The 16,882-nt window shown below is 43.2% G+C and overlaps 1 protein-coding gene across 7 annotated transcripts in view; it reads right to left on the bottom strand.

The window, feature by feature from the left end:
* Positions 1-16,882, bottom strand: part of RAD18 (RAD18 E3 ubiquitin protein ligase) — a 187,668-nt gene that overhangs the window by 149,056 nt on the left and 21,730 nt on the right. For all 7 annotated transcript variants that reach the window (XM_075831856.1, XM_075831859.1, XM_075831860.1 and 4 more), the window contains exon 4: positions 16,383-16,453. In XM_075831856.1, the coding sequence (XP_075687971.1) occupies positions 16,383-16,453 (71 nt within the window). The remainder of the gene's footprint in view (positions 1-16,382; positions 16,454-16,882) is intronic.

The following is a 16,882-nucleotide window of genomic DNA, read 5'->3' as shown; positions in this document are numbered from 1 at the left end:
TAAGTGCCCTATCTCCCACATAATGTGATTGGCGCTATAATGTAGGTGACAGCAGTGTTTTTTTTATTTAGAAAAACTATCTATTTTTGCGACTTTTAGCTTTATGCAAATTAGTTTCTTAATGCCCAAGTGGGCGTGTTTTTACTTTAGACCAAGTGGGCGTTGTACAGGAGTGTATGACGCTGACCAATCAGTGTCATACACTTCTCTCCATTCATTTACACTGCAGATAGCAATACAGTTATATCACTATGTGCAGCCTCATACACAAAGACTAACATTACTGCAATGTCATGACAATGAATATACATTACCTCCAGCCAGGACATGATGTTTATTCAGAATCCTGACACTTCTGAATCTTTTCTGTGAGATTTCCATCAAGGCAAACGTAATCTCGTTTTAAATGACAGTTTACAATGTAATCTCGCGAGATTACGCTTGCCTTGCTGGAAATCTCACAGAAAAGATTCAGAAGTGTCAGGATTCTGAATAAACATCACGTCCTGGCTGGAGGTAATGTATATTCATGGTCAGGACACTGCAGTAACGTTATAGTGTGTGTATGTGGCGCACATAACGATATAACTATATCGCTATCTGCTGTGTAAATGAATGGAGAGAAGTGTATGACGCTGATTGGTCACTGATTGGTCAGCGTCATACACTTCTCTGCACAACGCCCACCCCACTTGGGCATTAAGAAACTAAATTAGTATAAAGCTAAAAATCGCTCATAAAGTGGTAAAAATAGATTGTTTTTCTAAATAAAAAGCACTGCTGTCACCTACATTATAGCGCCGATCTCCTTATGTAGGAGATAGGCCACTTATAATGTGGTGACAGAGACGCTTTAAATATCTATTAAAATAAATAAAATAAAAAAAAGGATGATCCCTCACTCCTTGTTAGGCCAAAATCGGGGTTCTTTTCTTGCCCACAGCACGCGCTACCTAACACTGACCGGTTCCCTTTAATAGAAATTGCATCATCAATCCGTCTAAGAGCATCAATCGATGTAAACGCATGAGGAGCAGATGAAGAAGTGAGCCTGGCATAGGACATATTAGACGCACTGTGAATGAACGATGGTTTAGTGACGTCTTCATCGCTCGGGCAGTATTACAATATTGGCCTGACAGTAGAACGCCTTCCTATTAATAAAGTGGAAGAACTTTTAACCCGCAGCCCAAAACTCCATTACTCTGCAATGATGCAAATCAGATCGGAGACCCGCGCAGATGAATTGGAAACTCTTTGCTTTTCACCCTCCAGTCTGAAGTTGAACACTTGACCTTGGACGATGGAACCTCTCAGCTCCGTCAGATGCATGAAAACCGCGAAGAGGACGTTCGCGGCAGACAATACCATATCATTCTTTCCAAAAGGACAAATCATTTTGGTCTGAACTACGGCTTCAGGTTGACAATACATAAAACATCATTTCTTTTAACCATTTCTGCGTCCTGTGTGCTCAGATTTCAGTCGCAGCATTTCCAATAGCGACAATTGTTTTTTTTTCCTGTAGATGTGATAATGAGCGACACGAATGCTGGTGAATCGCGGCCGCAAAAATACGTTTGTGTGCATGGAGCCGAACTCATCCGCAAAACAGACTGCATACGGACCGCATCTGCACACGACCTGCTCAGAGTATTGCGACCCAGTCCCACGGCCCCCACATGGATCCGTGAAAAACACGGTAGTGTGCATGGGGCCTTATTGTATGCTGGAGTTCTGCGCTGACCATGCCGAGCACCCATCAATACGATCACATATAATCAGGGTGAGCAGGGAATTCCTTGTAATTTCACGCAAAGTTCCACCGTGGATTTATTGATGGGAGAATTAGCGGTACGACTCCTCGCTGCCGGTATTTGCCATTAATTTCAAGGATGTGAGATCATCCTCTAAAAGGAATCAGTAAATAAAAAAGTCAGGTGTCACTTGCGTTGCTCAGTGAATGCGGTAATCCGCTGGCGTGGACCAGACAATGAGTAATCTACAATGCAGTGATGTATTGAGGGAACGTGGTCAGGGTTTCAATCTCTTTGGAGTTCGATCATCTTCTCATTTATAAAATTAGGAAAAAATTTAATTCAGCCATATAGATTGCAGAGACTCTTGAGAGATCTCATACCTGGTAAAATGGGTCACTGAATATACGGAGTAGCTCACAGACCCCCAACCCAGCACTACAATGCACATCAACGTGGAGGGGCAGCACAGGAAAAATTCAGAATAATCTCTATGTTGGAGATGATTTTTAGTTACAGGAAGGGCTCGGGCACATTTATGGCTATAGATGTGGGTCCAAGCGATTACCCAGGTGCAGCTGCGTCCTGGTGGACTAGTACTCCATCAGAGTTCACCCAGAAAACGGAATACAGTTTCCAAATAACGCTTTCAATTAAAGAAACTAAGGCCGGATTCACACGAGCAGGTTCGGTCCGTAATAGACGGTCCGTATGTCTGCAGTATTTCCCGGACCGAACACACTGCAGGGAGCCGGGCTCTTATCGTTATAGTTATCTATTACGCTAGGAGTCCCTACCTCGCTGGGGAAAATCTGTCCCGTACTGTAATCATGTTTTCAGTACGGGACAGTTTTCCGCAGCGAGGCAGGGATACCTGGCGTCATAGATAACTATGATGCTAGGAGCCCGGCTCCCTGCACTGAGTTCGGTCCGGGAAATACTCCCGACATACGGACTGTATATCACGGACCGAACACGATCGTGTGGATCCGGCCTAAGTGTTTCAGGGCTTATCATATGACTTGGGTCGGTGCAGAGGCGGACATACCATTAGTGCAACCTGTGCTGCTGCAAAGGGGCCCAGAGGGTAAAGGGGCCCACTGTCACCTTAAAGAGGCTCTGTCACCACATTATAAGTGGCCTGTCTTGTACATGATGTGATCGGCGCTGTAATGTAGATTACAGCTGTTTTTTATTTAGAAAAACGATTATTTTTGAAGGAGTTATGACCTATTTTAGCTTTATGCTAATGAGTTTCTCAATGGACAACTGGGCATGTTTTACTATATGACCAAGTGGGCGTTGTACAGGAGTGTATGACGCTGACCAATCAGTGACCAATCAGCGTCATACACTTCTCTTCATTCATTTACACTGCAGATAGCGATATAGCTACATCGCTATGTGCAGCCACATAAACACACTAACGTTACTGCAGTGTCCTGACAATGAATATACATTACCTCCAGCCAGGACGTGATGTGTATTCAAAATCCTGACCACTTCTCTGCGAGTTACAGCATAGCAGGCGTAGTCCTGCGAGATTACGCTGTAAACAGTCATTTACAGCGAGATCTCGCTGTGCTGTAGTCTCACAGAGACACTACAGAAGTGTCAGGATTGTGAATACACATCACGTCCTGGCTGGAGGTAATGTATATTCATTGTCAGGACACTGCAGTAACGTTAGTGTGTGTTTATGTGGCTGCACATAGCGATATAGCTATATCGCTATCTGCAGTGTAAATGAATGGGGAGAAGTGTATGACACTGATTGGTCAGCGTCATACACTTCTCTCCACAACGTCCACTTGGTCATATAGTAAAACACACTCCGTTGTCCATTGAGAAACTCATTAGCATAAAGTTAATATAGGTCATAACTCCGTCAAAAAATGATTGTTTTTCTAAATAAAAAACACTGCTGTAATCCTACACTACAGCGCCGATCACATCATGTACAAGATAGACCACTTATAATGTGGTGACAGAGACTCTTTAAAGTGAGCAACTTTATTTTTCATTAGGCAGGTAATCGGCAGCAGAGAATCGCTTGGTGATTGTGTGGACTCCAATGGTCCTTCAGACCTACAGCAGCACTTTGCAGTTGATAGGCCACTTATAATGTGGTGACAGAGCCTCTTTAAAGCAGCCTTCTTCTGTCTGTTAGATTGCATCTAAATGCCCGAGATGGTGAATTTTATGGCTCACACTCACTGCTTGATTATTAGAGAGACATTAGGGGGTGATTTGTGATGAAATATTGAGAGAAAGGGGCTCATATACACTTCTTGCACAGGGGTCCTCAGCTGTCTGTCTCTGGGTCGGTGCACCCCTGAAACGCGTCGTCCGTTTCAAATAAATCATTTTTTGTTATCTGCTTTCCACTCGATTGGTCCATTCTGATGACACTGAATACCAGCACACAGCTGCACCCTCGATACCGTGGTCTCCTTCACTTATTTGCGGCTATATATCACAGGCACTTGGTTACCACATCAGTATTTTCCCAGTATCACTGGAGGAGGCTCGTGTGGGATTTTCCAGGAATAATGTCAGCCCAGACTGCAGAGCGGTTCTTGCAGCCAGGAGGATTAGAATGTACTAATAAATGAATGACTTATGGGAACTGCTTGTCAGGGTCTTAACGTGTCCAGGGCAGCGCGGTTTTCGGCTTTGAGGCGCAAGCACATTTTTTGTGACCTCCCCTGAGCCCTCTATTCTCTTGCAGCGCCGACGTCCGTGCAGTTTTCCTCAGTGTGTTTATTTCCCAACAACAGAGACAGATATTGAGTAATGAAAGGAGATTACCAAATGGATTTCACTGGGATGTCAGAACAAACCACAAACATCTCCGCCGTGAGCTATAAAGACCCAACAGAGTCTGGATGGAGAGGTCCTGGTCTGGTTATTTCTTTAGGGATTTCTCTAATGGGACCGCCATGTTACCGCGCAGACTCCGAGTATATTTAATCCATCTTGCCAAGATTTCAACTTCTTTTCATGCACGGGTCTGATAAACTCCCTCCTACCCGGTCACCCATGGCCCCCAGGAGAAAGTATAAGACCAGTTCTCCATCCTCAGACTGCACTGGCAAATGGGAAGGGTCCTACGGGATTTAAAGGGGTTTGTACGACGTTACAAAAACATGGCTGCTTCTTTTCAGAAACACTCTTGTCCATGGGCTGTGCCTTAAATTGCTGCTCAGTCTCCTCTGAGTGGGGCCATTGCTGGAAGAAAGCCGCCATGTTTTTTTAATGTCATGCAATTGCTGAGACAATACAAGTCCGTATATCATCAAATTCTGCAGCTTTAGATAAAGATAGTGTCTATTAAGGTAAAAATTAAAGAGGCGCTGTCACCAGATTCTCAAACCCCTATCTCCTATTGCATGTGATCGGCGCTGCAGTGTAGATAACAGTAAAGTTTTAGTTTTTTTGAAAAACTTTCATTTTTGGCCAAGTTATGAGCTATTTTATATATATGCAAATGAGCTTTGAAATGGACAACTGGGCGTGTTTACTTGTTTTACTAACTGGGCGTTGTGAATAGAAGTGTTTGATGCTGACGAATCAGAGACCAGTCAGCATCATGCACTCCTCTCCATTCATTTACACAGCAGCATCACGTTCTTACTAGAACGATGTGCAGCCACATACACAAGTGTCCTGATAATGAATACACATGACATCCAGCCTGGACGTCATGTGTATTCAGAATCCTGACACTTCTGAATCTTTTCTGAGAGATTCCAGCAAGGGAAACAAAATCTCGTTTACCTCGTAATCTCGCGAGATTACGCGTGGCTTGCTGGAATCTCTCAGAAAAGATTCAGAAGTGTCAGGATTCTGAATACACATGACGTCCAGGCTGGATGTCATGTGTATTCATTATCAGGACACTTGTGTATGTGGCTGCACATCGTTCTAGTAAGAACGTGATGCTGCTGTGTAAATGAATGGAGAGGAGTGCATGATGCTGACTGGTCTCTGATTCGTCAGCATCAAACACTTCTATTCACAACGCCCAGTTAGTAAAACAAGTAAACACGCCCAGTTGTCCATTTCAAAGCTCATTTGCATATATATAAAATAGCTCATAACTTGGCCAAAAATGAACGTTTTAAAAAAAACAAAAAACGTTACCGTTATCTACATTGCAGCGCCGATCACATGCAATAGGAGATAGGGGTTTGAGAATCTGGTGACAGAGCCTCTTTAAATATAAAAATCGGCAGAGCACACAAAGTATATGAAAGGTTTTCTATTCTGCTCTAAAATTCTCCTAAAGTTTTCAGTATAAAAATAAGCTTTTCTTCCCGCGTCAGGTCACAGCAGGCCTTCTCTTACCAGAGCCCACATTTTTCTGTCTATTTTGCCTATTCCTAAAACTCTGACACATCAGAAGGACGGGAAAGTAAAAAAAGAGAAACTAAAAAAGCGAGATGATAAATCAGTCGCTAGCAAGTTTCAGCAAATTGTCTCCCCGTCTCCATTAGCCCTATACCCTTTTATTATCTGGATTTTTATGCAACACTGGATTTTGGCACATACACCAACCAGTGTAAAAGGGGCAAATAGCATCTAGAGAGCCAGACACTGGTCTTCTATTAGGACCATCCGGGCAAACTCTAGTGCAGGAGTTAGGCCGGATTCACACGAGCATGTTCAGTCGCGGCATTTAAACAGGGAGGCACCCCCCTCCATCGCGTCAACGCCCCCCAGGGCTTCAAAGGAGACTGGCAGTATCACGATATACTGCAATACATTATCATGATATATATTGCAGTGCATCATGCAAGTGATCCTAACGCTTGTTCTGGTCCCCTAGGGGACTAATAAAAAAAGCAAAAACACAGTTAACGTTTCTTTATGTTGCAAAAAAAATATATATATATATATATATATATATATATATATATATATATATATATATATATATCAAAAGTTAGAGGAAAAATGTTTTGTTTTTTTTAAGTAATGTAAAAAAATAAAAAAGTAAAAAAACAAAACAAAAAAAAACTAGTAAAATATGAAAAAAAAACACAAACTTTTAAGTTGTCGTTTTTACCGCACGTTGAAAGCCGTAAAAAACGAAACCCAAGGAACAATGGAGGAATCAGTTTATTCCAATTTCAGCCTGCAAAGAATTTTTTTTTTTTAGTTTCCCAGCACATTACATGGTACTCCTCCCGCAAAAGATAAGCCCGCACACCACTCTATTGATGGAAAAATAAAAGTTATGGCTCCACGAAGACATGGAGTGAAAAACAAATATGAAATTTCTAAAAAAATGGCCTGGTTCTTAAGGGGTTAGGCCCCATGCGCACACGACCGTAAAAAACCTCCGGACCCATTCACTTTCATTGAACGCGGACACCTTTCCGTAGCACTACGGAAGGGTGCCCGTGTCGTGGAAATGTTCCGGGAATTATGGAACATGTCCGTTCTTTTGCATTTTGCGGGCCGTGCTCCCATACTTTGTATGGGAGCACGGCCCGAAAATGCGGCTGTCAGTCGGCGGCCGGCCGTGCCCGCAATCGCGGGCCGTGATTGCGGGCACGGTTGTGTGCATGGGGCCTTATTAAGGTGTGTTAACACGTCGCAGTCATGTAGCATATTCACCTGCAATTTTCTATTTTGCCTCATTTTGACTGCAACGTGTGCACACACCCTTGGGCCAACCATGAACATTAGACCATGTGTGAATTCCATGATTCAATAGGCCTAAGGCCCCATGCACACGACCGCTTAAAACCTCAGTTTCAAACAGACCCGTTCACTTCCATTGAACGCGGACACCTTTCCGTATCGCTACGGATGAGTGTCCGTGCCGCAGAACTGTGCCGGGAATTATGGAGCATGTCCGTTCTTGGTCCGCAATTGCGGCACAGACTCCTGCATAGAAGTCTATGGGGAAGCCAAAATTGCAGATGGCTACGGAGGTGCATCCGCAAATACAGAAGTGTTGCTAATTGACACAAAGGGGATTTCCCATTAACCAGACCTCTTTTTTTTTGCAGATCTCTATATACGGATGCCCTATGGGCCGTACTTGCGGATACCATTCAGCAGAAATGTATATGCTGCTGATGATTTGCTGATGACTATAAAGCAATACGGAACCGTATTTACGGTCAGTATTTGTGGATACCCCCCCCCCCACATATATACTAGTCATCCATCTGTCAATGGCAGTGATATACTTTATCCCTGTAAACATCCATCCATTAGTGCAACACTCAACAGTGGATCACAATACGAAATCCTCCAACATTAAGAGATATAATAGAATACAGGGCGGCTCACCTACGATGTAGGCAAATGCGGGATGTAGTTGAGAGCACGGTTATCTGTACCCCATACAGTAAAGATTCAAAATAATACTAGATAAAACAGTCTCTCAAGACTAAATCAATGTTAGTTCAGGTTTTGTATAATTTCTATTTACTTTCAACTTACCCAAATTTTTAACAACACTATTGTTTGCATATATCAATAGGACAAGAACACAATAAGAAACAATAAACAAAAAACGAGTACAAAAAAAAATGACAGTGGTTTGAAGTTATGTGCAAATCTTGAAATCCAATGTCCCTTAGAATAAAAACTAGATAAAAAAAAAAATTTGATTTATATGTAATCAAATAGAATACAAATAATATGTTATAACTGCAGTTAAAGTATTAAAAAATTGTAGATGAACTCCATATGTCCGGCCCTGCTATTATGAGTATCTATATGAAGGACTGAGGACTTTGACCCATATTCAGACACTTGCGTTTTTTTGTACAGTGTCACCGAACTTGATTGTGGTTTTTCCTGCTCCAAGGAATTAGTTGGAGTCTAGTGCTCCGCTGTTATGCAGATATTCGCAATATTGCCAGACAGGAAGGGTCTGTATTTATCAGATGATGTGTCTGTGTTATAAGCCAGGTGTATAATGGCCACAGCTTCGGATACATTCTATACATTGTATCCACTTAAATGTTATTACACTTCCAATGCCATTATACACAATGTCAATGATATTTGAATGGCTATTTTCTGTTTTTACGTGCCAGATAAGCACTACTCACAGTACCGTTGTACTTGTATAAGGCCGGATTCCCACGGGTCCGATATGCTGCGTAAAAATCACGTACTGCATGTCTGGAACCCGCAGTACATTCCGTAAGAAAAATCGCACCACATTGGTGCGGTTATTCGGACGAAATTTCCGCTGCGGAAAAAAGCCGTTCATACTTACCCCCTCGGTCTTCTCGGCGCCTACTCCGGCCTGCTACAATGACCTTCCAGGCCATGTGACGCTGCAGCCTGTGATTGGTCACATGGGATAAACAGTCATCCCAGGAGGCCGGACTGCAGGAAGAAGGGCATTCTGGGCAAGTATGTTTTTCTTTTTGTAATCTGGAGTTGCGATTTTTGCGTCGTAATCTGTGCAAATACAAATCAAAAATAGCTCCACTGGGCTTTCTGTTGCAGGATTCGCAATGGAACATCAACTAAAACGAAGCATAAATTGACATGCTGCGGAATTAAGGTCCTCACCGCAGGTCAATTTATTAACGTTTACGCTGCAGGGTTTTTCCGCGGGGTTGGCATGAGGTTTTGAAATTCTCATCCACTTTGCTGCTACTGTGAATGCTGCGGAATTTACGTTCAGAATTCCCTTGTGGAAACTCCGCAGCGTTTACTCTATATGGGAGCCCAGCCTTGCTGTGACTTCTGGGAGCCCCGGATTAGTAGGTCTAGTTGGTTTGCACGTGCTTAGGCTGATAGCGCTGCCACGCCGTTACTTGGAGTGCGCTTCGCCTCAATGTCAGTGAATGGAAAGCTCAGATGTATAGGAAGCTGCAGCCGTTTGCAAATGTGCAGCCCCAGCACCGGTGGATATGATGCTGAAGTCCCAGCAGTTCATTGAGCTTTCTTTCAAATTAATTATTGCCCACAATACTAGATGTAGAAAATGTACCAGATGTAGTAGATGGGGTCTCATTAACACGCATTATATTCGTGCTGGGCGCGTTTCAAAGCACAACATCCGCTTCTTACTCAGCAGACAATTTAGAGATATTGGCAGAATATTGAGGGAAGTCAAGCAACTGTAAACATGACATGCTGCAAAACTGCGCACAGGATGGCGACATGGTTTCCAGAATTGTTATAGGTCAAATTTAGACTCAGACTTCTGATTTGGAAAATATGTATTTTGCCCCGGGGGCCACGTATTCCGTATTTTACAATATCAGCATTATTACTACAACAAGCCGCAAGGAAAACACAAGGGGTCGATGATATAAAAATCTGGTCAAATACATAAATCATACAAAAAGGTAATGCGGGGCCATGTAAAACTTCAAAAAAAGCAATAATTCATACAACTAATTAGCAGCTGCGGGCATGATGCATGCAAATCACCCAAAGAAATACTGGAAAACTACAGTAGAAAGGCAATAAGATGCGGTGTCGATTGTGGTTTGCTTTTATGTTGTTACAAGGCTCAGGTGAATTGGATGCAGGGTCTGTGATCTACGTCTCTCGTGCAGGGAAGAACAGGGGAACAACAAGAAGGTAAAAGAGGCAGAGACACAAACAATGACCATGAAGTACAATATACTCATCACAAGAAACTCGCTGTGCAGTTTACATTCAGATATAATCTATAGATCATGCTGCGGAACGTCGAAAATACATTACTTTCTCTTTGGTTACTCTATATAATAGATTTCTGTCGTAACCAGAGCTGTAGTCAAAATTCTGCTTGGTTACATGCAGCACTGGTAAGTAACAATTTTAATCCAGGAAAAAAAAAAAAAAAAGACATTTTTAATGGAGAGCCTTAAAGGAGAGGTACAGTAATAGAAAAACCACGGCTGCTTCAGCTCCATCTAAGTAAATGGGGCTGAGCTGTAATACCACACAAAACCTGTGGACAGAAGTGGCGCTGTTTTTGGTAGGAAGAAGCCATATTTTTCAAATCCTTTCAAAACCCATTTAAACAACCATCCATGGGAGATGAAACTTTGGGCACATTTTCCAGGTGACTTCCTTATACAGGTTAGAAGATTGCAGTTATTAGGAGTTGTTAATTGAAACTGCAGTGATTTTGCTTTCCCCACCATCAGTCATGCATTATTACCCACCGGCACCTCAGGCTAAAGTTAAAGATTTCCATAATATCACTACTACTGTAAAGTAGCTACTCTTTAACCAATAGGCAGCATGTCCTGACTCGGAGGTCAACAATTCCAAGTAAAACCGCAGGAAGCATTCCTAGGAGTATTGGCGTAGTACACAACATGGCTGTGACCACTAAACAATAGAGATGATTGACCTCGCTGATTACACAAGTGGCAGAAATAATTGAGCTTGGTTACAGACTGCTGTGCCCCCAGACAAAAACGCAATTAGTAACACGCTGACGAAAAACCAACAGCAGCGACCTCGGGCCACAGGTACGTCTGAACTACAACTCCTTCTTATTATGTGTCCGACCCTCAGTAAGGAGGAATGTAACGTTTACCGAAACAAGGAGATCTCAATTTCCTGCAGTCTTGTTATTTGGAGTCACCGACCTAATAAAAGAGTTTCTCGTCTTTGCCCTGTCTGTACATCCAGCTTTTATCTCCCTAAAAAAAAATTCCCTAGCAGACAAAATCTGTACAAGAACATTGCCGCATCTGCATTATTAGGCGTAAGACAAGGATAAGGTTAGGAAATAATCAGATTGTGACAATAAGCAGAAACATCTGATACATTGTGTTCTTTCATTAACAACTGTCCAGATACTTATTCAGAAGAACTGCAACAAATCACAAAGAATCTCAGCACAAAGAACTTATTTTTTTTTGCACAGGTTCATGTTTGGGGTAGTGGCCACTACTATGGGAAACCAGGACTGTACCCAGAGATCAGCGGTGTGTGGCAAAGGAAGCAAAGAGTTAATAAATAAATATATATATATGACAAAATGAAGCATCACAAGGAACCTGCTAAATTATTAGGACATCTATGTCATCAAGTAGCATCCTGCGATCCTCCGGTGTCTAGAGCCGTACTGGATATGGCCCTTCCCTAACAGCACCTCAATATATACTGACTTCCAGCTGAGCTTGCGCTTATACACAGTAGCCGATATCAACAAGCAAAGCTGCAGTGTAAAGCAGAGGAGGTACAGAGCAAACTGTTGGCCGATTTCTCCGGACTCCCCCATAAACATGCACGCTCGGTTGAGTGTGCATGTTTATTTCAGTAAAGAGGAGATACTCCACTGCCTGACTCCACTGCCTGACTCCACTGCCTGACTCCACTGCCTGACTCCACTGCCTGACTCCACTGCCTGACTCCACTGCCTGACTCCACTGCCTGACTCCACTGCCTGACTCCACTGCCTGACGCTTACCTCCCATTGGAACAAAGGATCAGGCGGGCATGCTGAAATCCAGAGTCTGATCCTGTGCCGCGACATCTGCCGTCGGATAGTTCCCATACACATTAGATCATTGCTGAAACTGCCAATATCGGATGGATCAGCCGAGTTTTATCGTTTATATATGGATAACCTTCTGATGAGATAAGAGGTGGTCAGAACACTTCGCGCTCTCAATAGCTAACGCAGGTCAGCTGGGGTCACTGATCATAGCGAAGCCCTAAAAGAGCCGAACTAAATAGCAGCCAAGAAAAGGCTAGTGGTAAATATTAATTTAGACTACAACAAAATAAATAAAATCAGTTCACACATTATGGCACTTTTAGTTTATACGTTGAAACAACGATCAATAAACGAACACAGAAATTGCATCATAACAAAAATCTGTCAGTACGATGGCAGCTCACGGCCTACACACTCATCACTAAACCCCACGCACACGAGCGTGCCTGTAATTACGACCCCTAATTACGGGCTGTGCTCCCATTATAAAGTATGGGAGCACGGTCCGTAAAATAAAAAAAAATGGGACATATCCTATTTCTTACGAAAAGTTTCTACGGCACGAACACCTTCCCGTAAATACACGGGAAGTTGTCCGTCGGTCATAGAAATGAATGGGTCCGTAATAACCGGCGATTGTACGGTCTTGTTAATGTGGCCAGGATGTCGGTGTCCGAACATTGAAACAGCAGATTATCCTTTCCTTGCCACCCTGTATCATTCATCTTTATTTCTTATTTCGGTTACTCAGTGCACAACTATAGCTTTTATATATTACACTCGATGCAGCTGCTGGGAAAGAAAAACTCATTCTGTCTGCAAAAAGGAAAAGATTTCACAATCAAGCACCAAAGAAAACGATTATCTCACAGCCTTAAATCTGCCCTGCGGAGTCATTTATGTCATGCTGGCAGCCTCACGCTTCCCCCACAGATACGCTCCTGTCACTTCTTTGTAATACATCACTTTCCCTTTACTAATATGATCCAGATCTGAAGAAAACAATACAAAAGAAAGCTCTGTGCCAAAAAGCAATACAATAAAATTACCACTTAGTTACACAGATTGAAAAAAACACATCGGTCAGGGGCATAACTAGGAAAGACTGGGCCCCATAGCAAACTTTTAACTGGGCCCCCCCCCTCCTCTGGGTGCCACACACAGCCCTCCCCCCCAGTAGATAGTGCCCTCCCGTAGGTTCTGCAAGACAGTGCCATACAGCCCCCTTGTAGATAGAGCCCCCCCCTGTAGATCGCGCCATACAGCCCCTCCCTGTAGATAGCGCGATACAGACCCCCCACTGTACATACTACCATACAGCCCCCCCCACTGTAGATCGCGCCATAGATCGCCCCTGTAGATAGCACCATAGAGCGGCCCACTGTAGATTCTGCCATACAACCCCCCTGTAGATAGCACCATAAAGCCCCCCCTGTAGAAACTGCCATAGAACCCCCTCACTGTAGATCGCGCCATACAGCCCCCCCTAGAAATAGTGCCATAGTGCCGCCCCCCTAAAGATCGTGCCATACAGTCCCACCCAGAGATCGTGCCATACAGCCCCCACCTGTAGGTAGCGCCCCCAAAACAAACAAAAAACGTTATACTCACCTAGGTCCCGTTTCCGCGACAAACGGAGCTTCTACGCAAGCGTCAACGCTGATGGGATCCTTGCGTAAACCAGCGTGATCCAGTGACTTCATCACGCCGCCCTGTAGTCTATGGCACCTCTCTGCTCGGTTATAGTGTTCAATAGTATCTGCGTCCTATTAACGCATATACTGTTGAATGTGGGCACGGGCCCACTCATGAAACAGGCCCCGTAGCAGCTGCTATGGCTGCTACAGCGGTAGTTACGCCGCTGACACCGGTCTATTAAGTTCAACCTTTCTCAATCAATCAATTACACGTCATTTATTGCTGGATTAGTTATAATCCTCAATGCCATTGGTCAGTAAATAAAAATCTGGTTCTTTTTTTTAAATGCCGACTTAGTATTTGCCATCACTACCTCTTGGGGTTGGATATTCCATAGTTTGACTACTATAACTGTAAAGAACCCTTTCCTATACTGATGTCGGAAGAGTCTTTCTTCCACAAGGAATAAACGTCACCCGGTCCTTTAAGTCCTTGGAAAGACCAGATCATGTGCTAGTCCTTTGTATTGACCACACACATACTTATACATGTTAATAAGCTCCCCTCTAAAGGTGTCATTTTTCCAAGCTAAACAAGACCAATATCTCCAGCCTTTCATTGTAAGTGAGGGGGTGATATTACATGTACAGAGGAGGTGATATTATATTCATACTAATATTACATTATAGAGGGGTAATATTACATTATAGAGGGGTAATATTACATTTACCGAAAATCCTATTTGCTTTTGCAGCTGCTGCTTGACATTGAGTACTATTTCTAATATGCAGTGGTTGAACTGAAGAAACAACTCTGTACGTCAAGTTATAACAAATCTGACAGATCAATAGATTACAATCTATTTACCATAAAATAAATGTGTTTATGTATTTATAAAACATAGCTGTTAATAACTGTGGGAAGGAGCGTTGTCCCTAGCAGAGCATTTTAGGAGAGGAGTGTGTTAGTCTTGTGGGAGGTCACACACCGATTGAGAGTCACATAGTAAATGGAGCAAGTTGGCCCAGCAGCATAGAGCATTTCAGGAGAGTGTGTTGGTCTTTTAGAGTTACATAGTAGATGTAGAATGGTCGCCCAGCAGCACAGAGTATTTCAGGAGAAAACTGCAGCTGTCACACTGATAGAAATTACATTTTCCCCAGAGATGCATTAGGAGACCTGAATCCAATATCTTGTTTCGGGCCTCTGAGGAATACAGAAGCAACTAATGCTTTATGCCAGATTCTTCAGTGCATTAGATATTGGGACTTTACAGTCTGTAAGACAGGGGAGCAATAGGTTTATAGAAAGAACCACAACACTGGAGTTACCACCTACATCCGGGACAATTGCGCAGCTTCCCCCCCGCCCCCCAGTGCAGTAGAATATTGTAGTTACTGGTGGTTTCATCTATTTGCAGTAAGGAAGTCAAATCTCTTTATTTGGAAGGGACAAATCTATTTCCAGGTGTCAACGAGTGGGACAGGTGAGCGCAGCGAACAATAGAAAAACGAGCAGAGGAAGAGTCCGGAGCACGAAGACTGGCAGGAGTTAGCGCCTCGTTATACCTCATCAGTCTGAGCCACGAGCTCTCACCAGGATCCTGCAGGAAGATTTCATTTGTTTGCAGAGGAAACAAAATTTGATTATATGGCAATCTGCATAATTTTCTATGTAAATGTACAGATGCTTAACCTTCAAATAAAATGCAATCAAAATAAATGGTTTAGCGGTGCCCAATGCTCTGCATATCTCATACAAACTGATTGATATCAGACAGAGAAGACTTTCAAACAACAAAAAAAAAAATCGAATGAAAATTAGAGACACGTATTAAAAAGTTTGTATGATGAGATGCAGAATCCCCCGGCATTAGATATGATTGCTCTGCTCAATTTTGGTCTCATTACTCTGGATGGAGAATCACAAACCTATTTAAGGATCGTAGAAGTTTCACGCGGACGTTGTTCCATAAAATACAATTAGGACAGACGACATGCTGTAAAGTCTCCTTCCAAGAAGAAAAACTTTGATGGGATGCGATAGCCGGATGTGGGGGTGTGACTGTTGCTTAGGCAACAATGCAAGACTGCGCCGCTGCCCTATACATCACGCCCAGGGCCGCAACCACTATGGGACGTAATGGCACTGCCAGGTCTCCTCTTAGAAACACATCATAACAGGGGACCCGACTGCTGGTTTAGGACTTGCTACAAACTGGTGAATCCTACACAACCTTCTGCGCCCAATACAGACAGATCGTCCTGCCCTTAGTCATTAGTGTAACTATAAGTGTAATAATAAGTGTCATTACTGTAATGTGCCATAACTAAGGACAGGCGATCTGTCTGAAACGCGTAGGCCACTGCGGAGGCAGCCACCCCCATACGTATTGGATTTTATTATTATCTGAAATAAAGTTGGAATACCATTTCCTTTTAAATACACCAGCGCTGGATTGCATCCCTTCTACTTATAAATAAAGTAGTAATGCGCTCATCACTAGTGTCTGGTTTCAGAAGCACAGGGAGGGGAGGGGGAGACAGACGTACCTGGCGCTGATGAACGTTCTCACCAGATCATCCAATAATCGGTTATTCCGTAGCTCAGACTCTGTGGCAGCCTGGAAAGAAACACAACGATCAGTGCTGGACACAATACACAATCTGAACTTTATGAAACTTTTTATGGATATTATTGCAATTGTGTTTCAGTTTTTACTACAGTGAAGGGACACCTGACCTTGGCGTCCGCTGCGTCTCATGTATCACTTATAATATGGAGCTGCTGCTCACTGCCAAACTTCATTGCTGGGTCTCCATAGGCCCTCCAGTCAATCAAAGACATTTCCTCGGGGACAGCAAACCTTAAACGTCGTGTGGTTTACAGGTAAAAGTAAGACCCCCCCATTATAAAACAAAAAGTGATGCATTCTTAATTATTTTAGATCTATTCCCTTCCTATAAATAATGGCAGCCTTACACATTAGAAGGTGTTCGGCCAAACAGCCGGCAATCGCCAACCACCCCTCTACCAGCGGTCACATTAGGCT

The sequence above is a fragment of the Rhinoderma darwinii genome, chromosome 7 (assembly GCF_050947455.1).
Source record: "Rhinoderma darwinii isolate aRhiDar2 chromosome 7, aRhiDar2.hap1, whole genome shotgun sequence".
NCBI classification, from domain to species: domain Eukaryota; kingdom Metazoa; phylum Chordata; class Amphibia; order Anura; family Rhinodermatidae; genus Rhinoderma; species Rhinoderma darwinii.
Note: the sequence above shows the minus strand (reverse complement) of the source record. Positions and strands in the feature narration are given on the sequence as shown.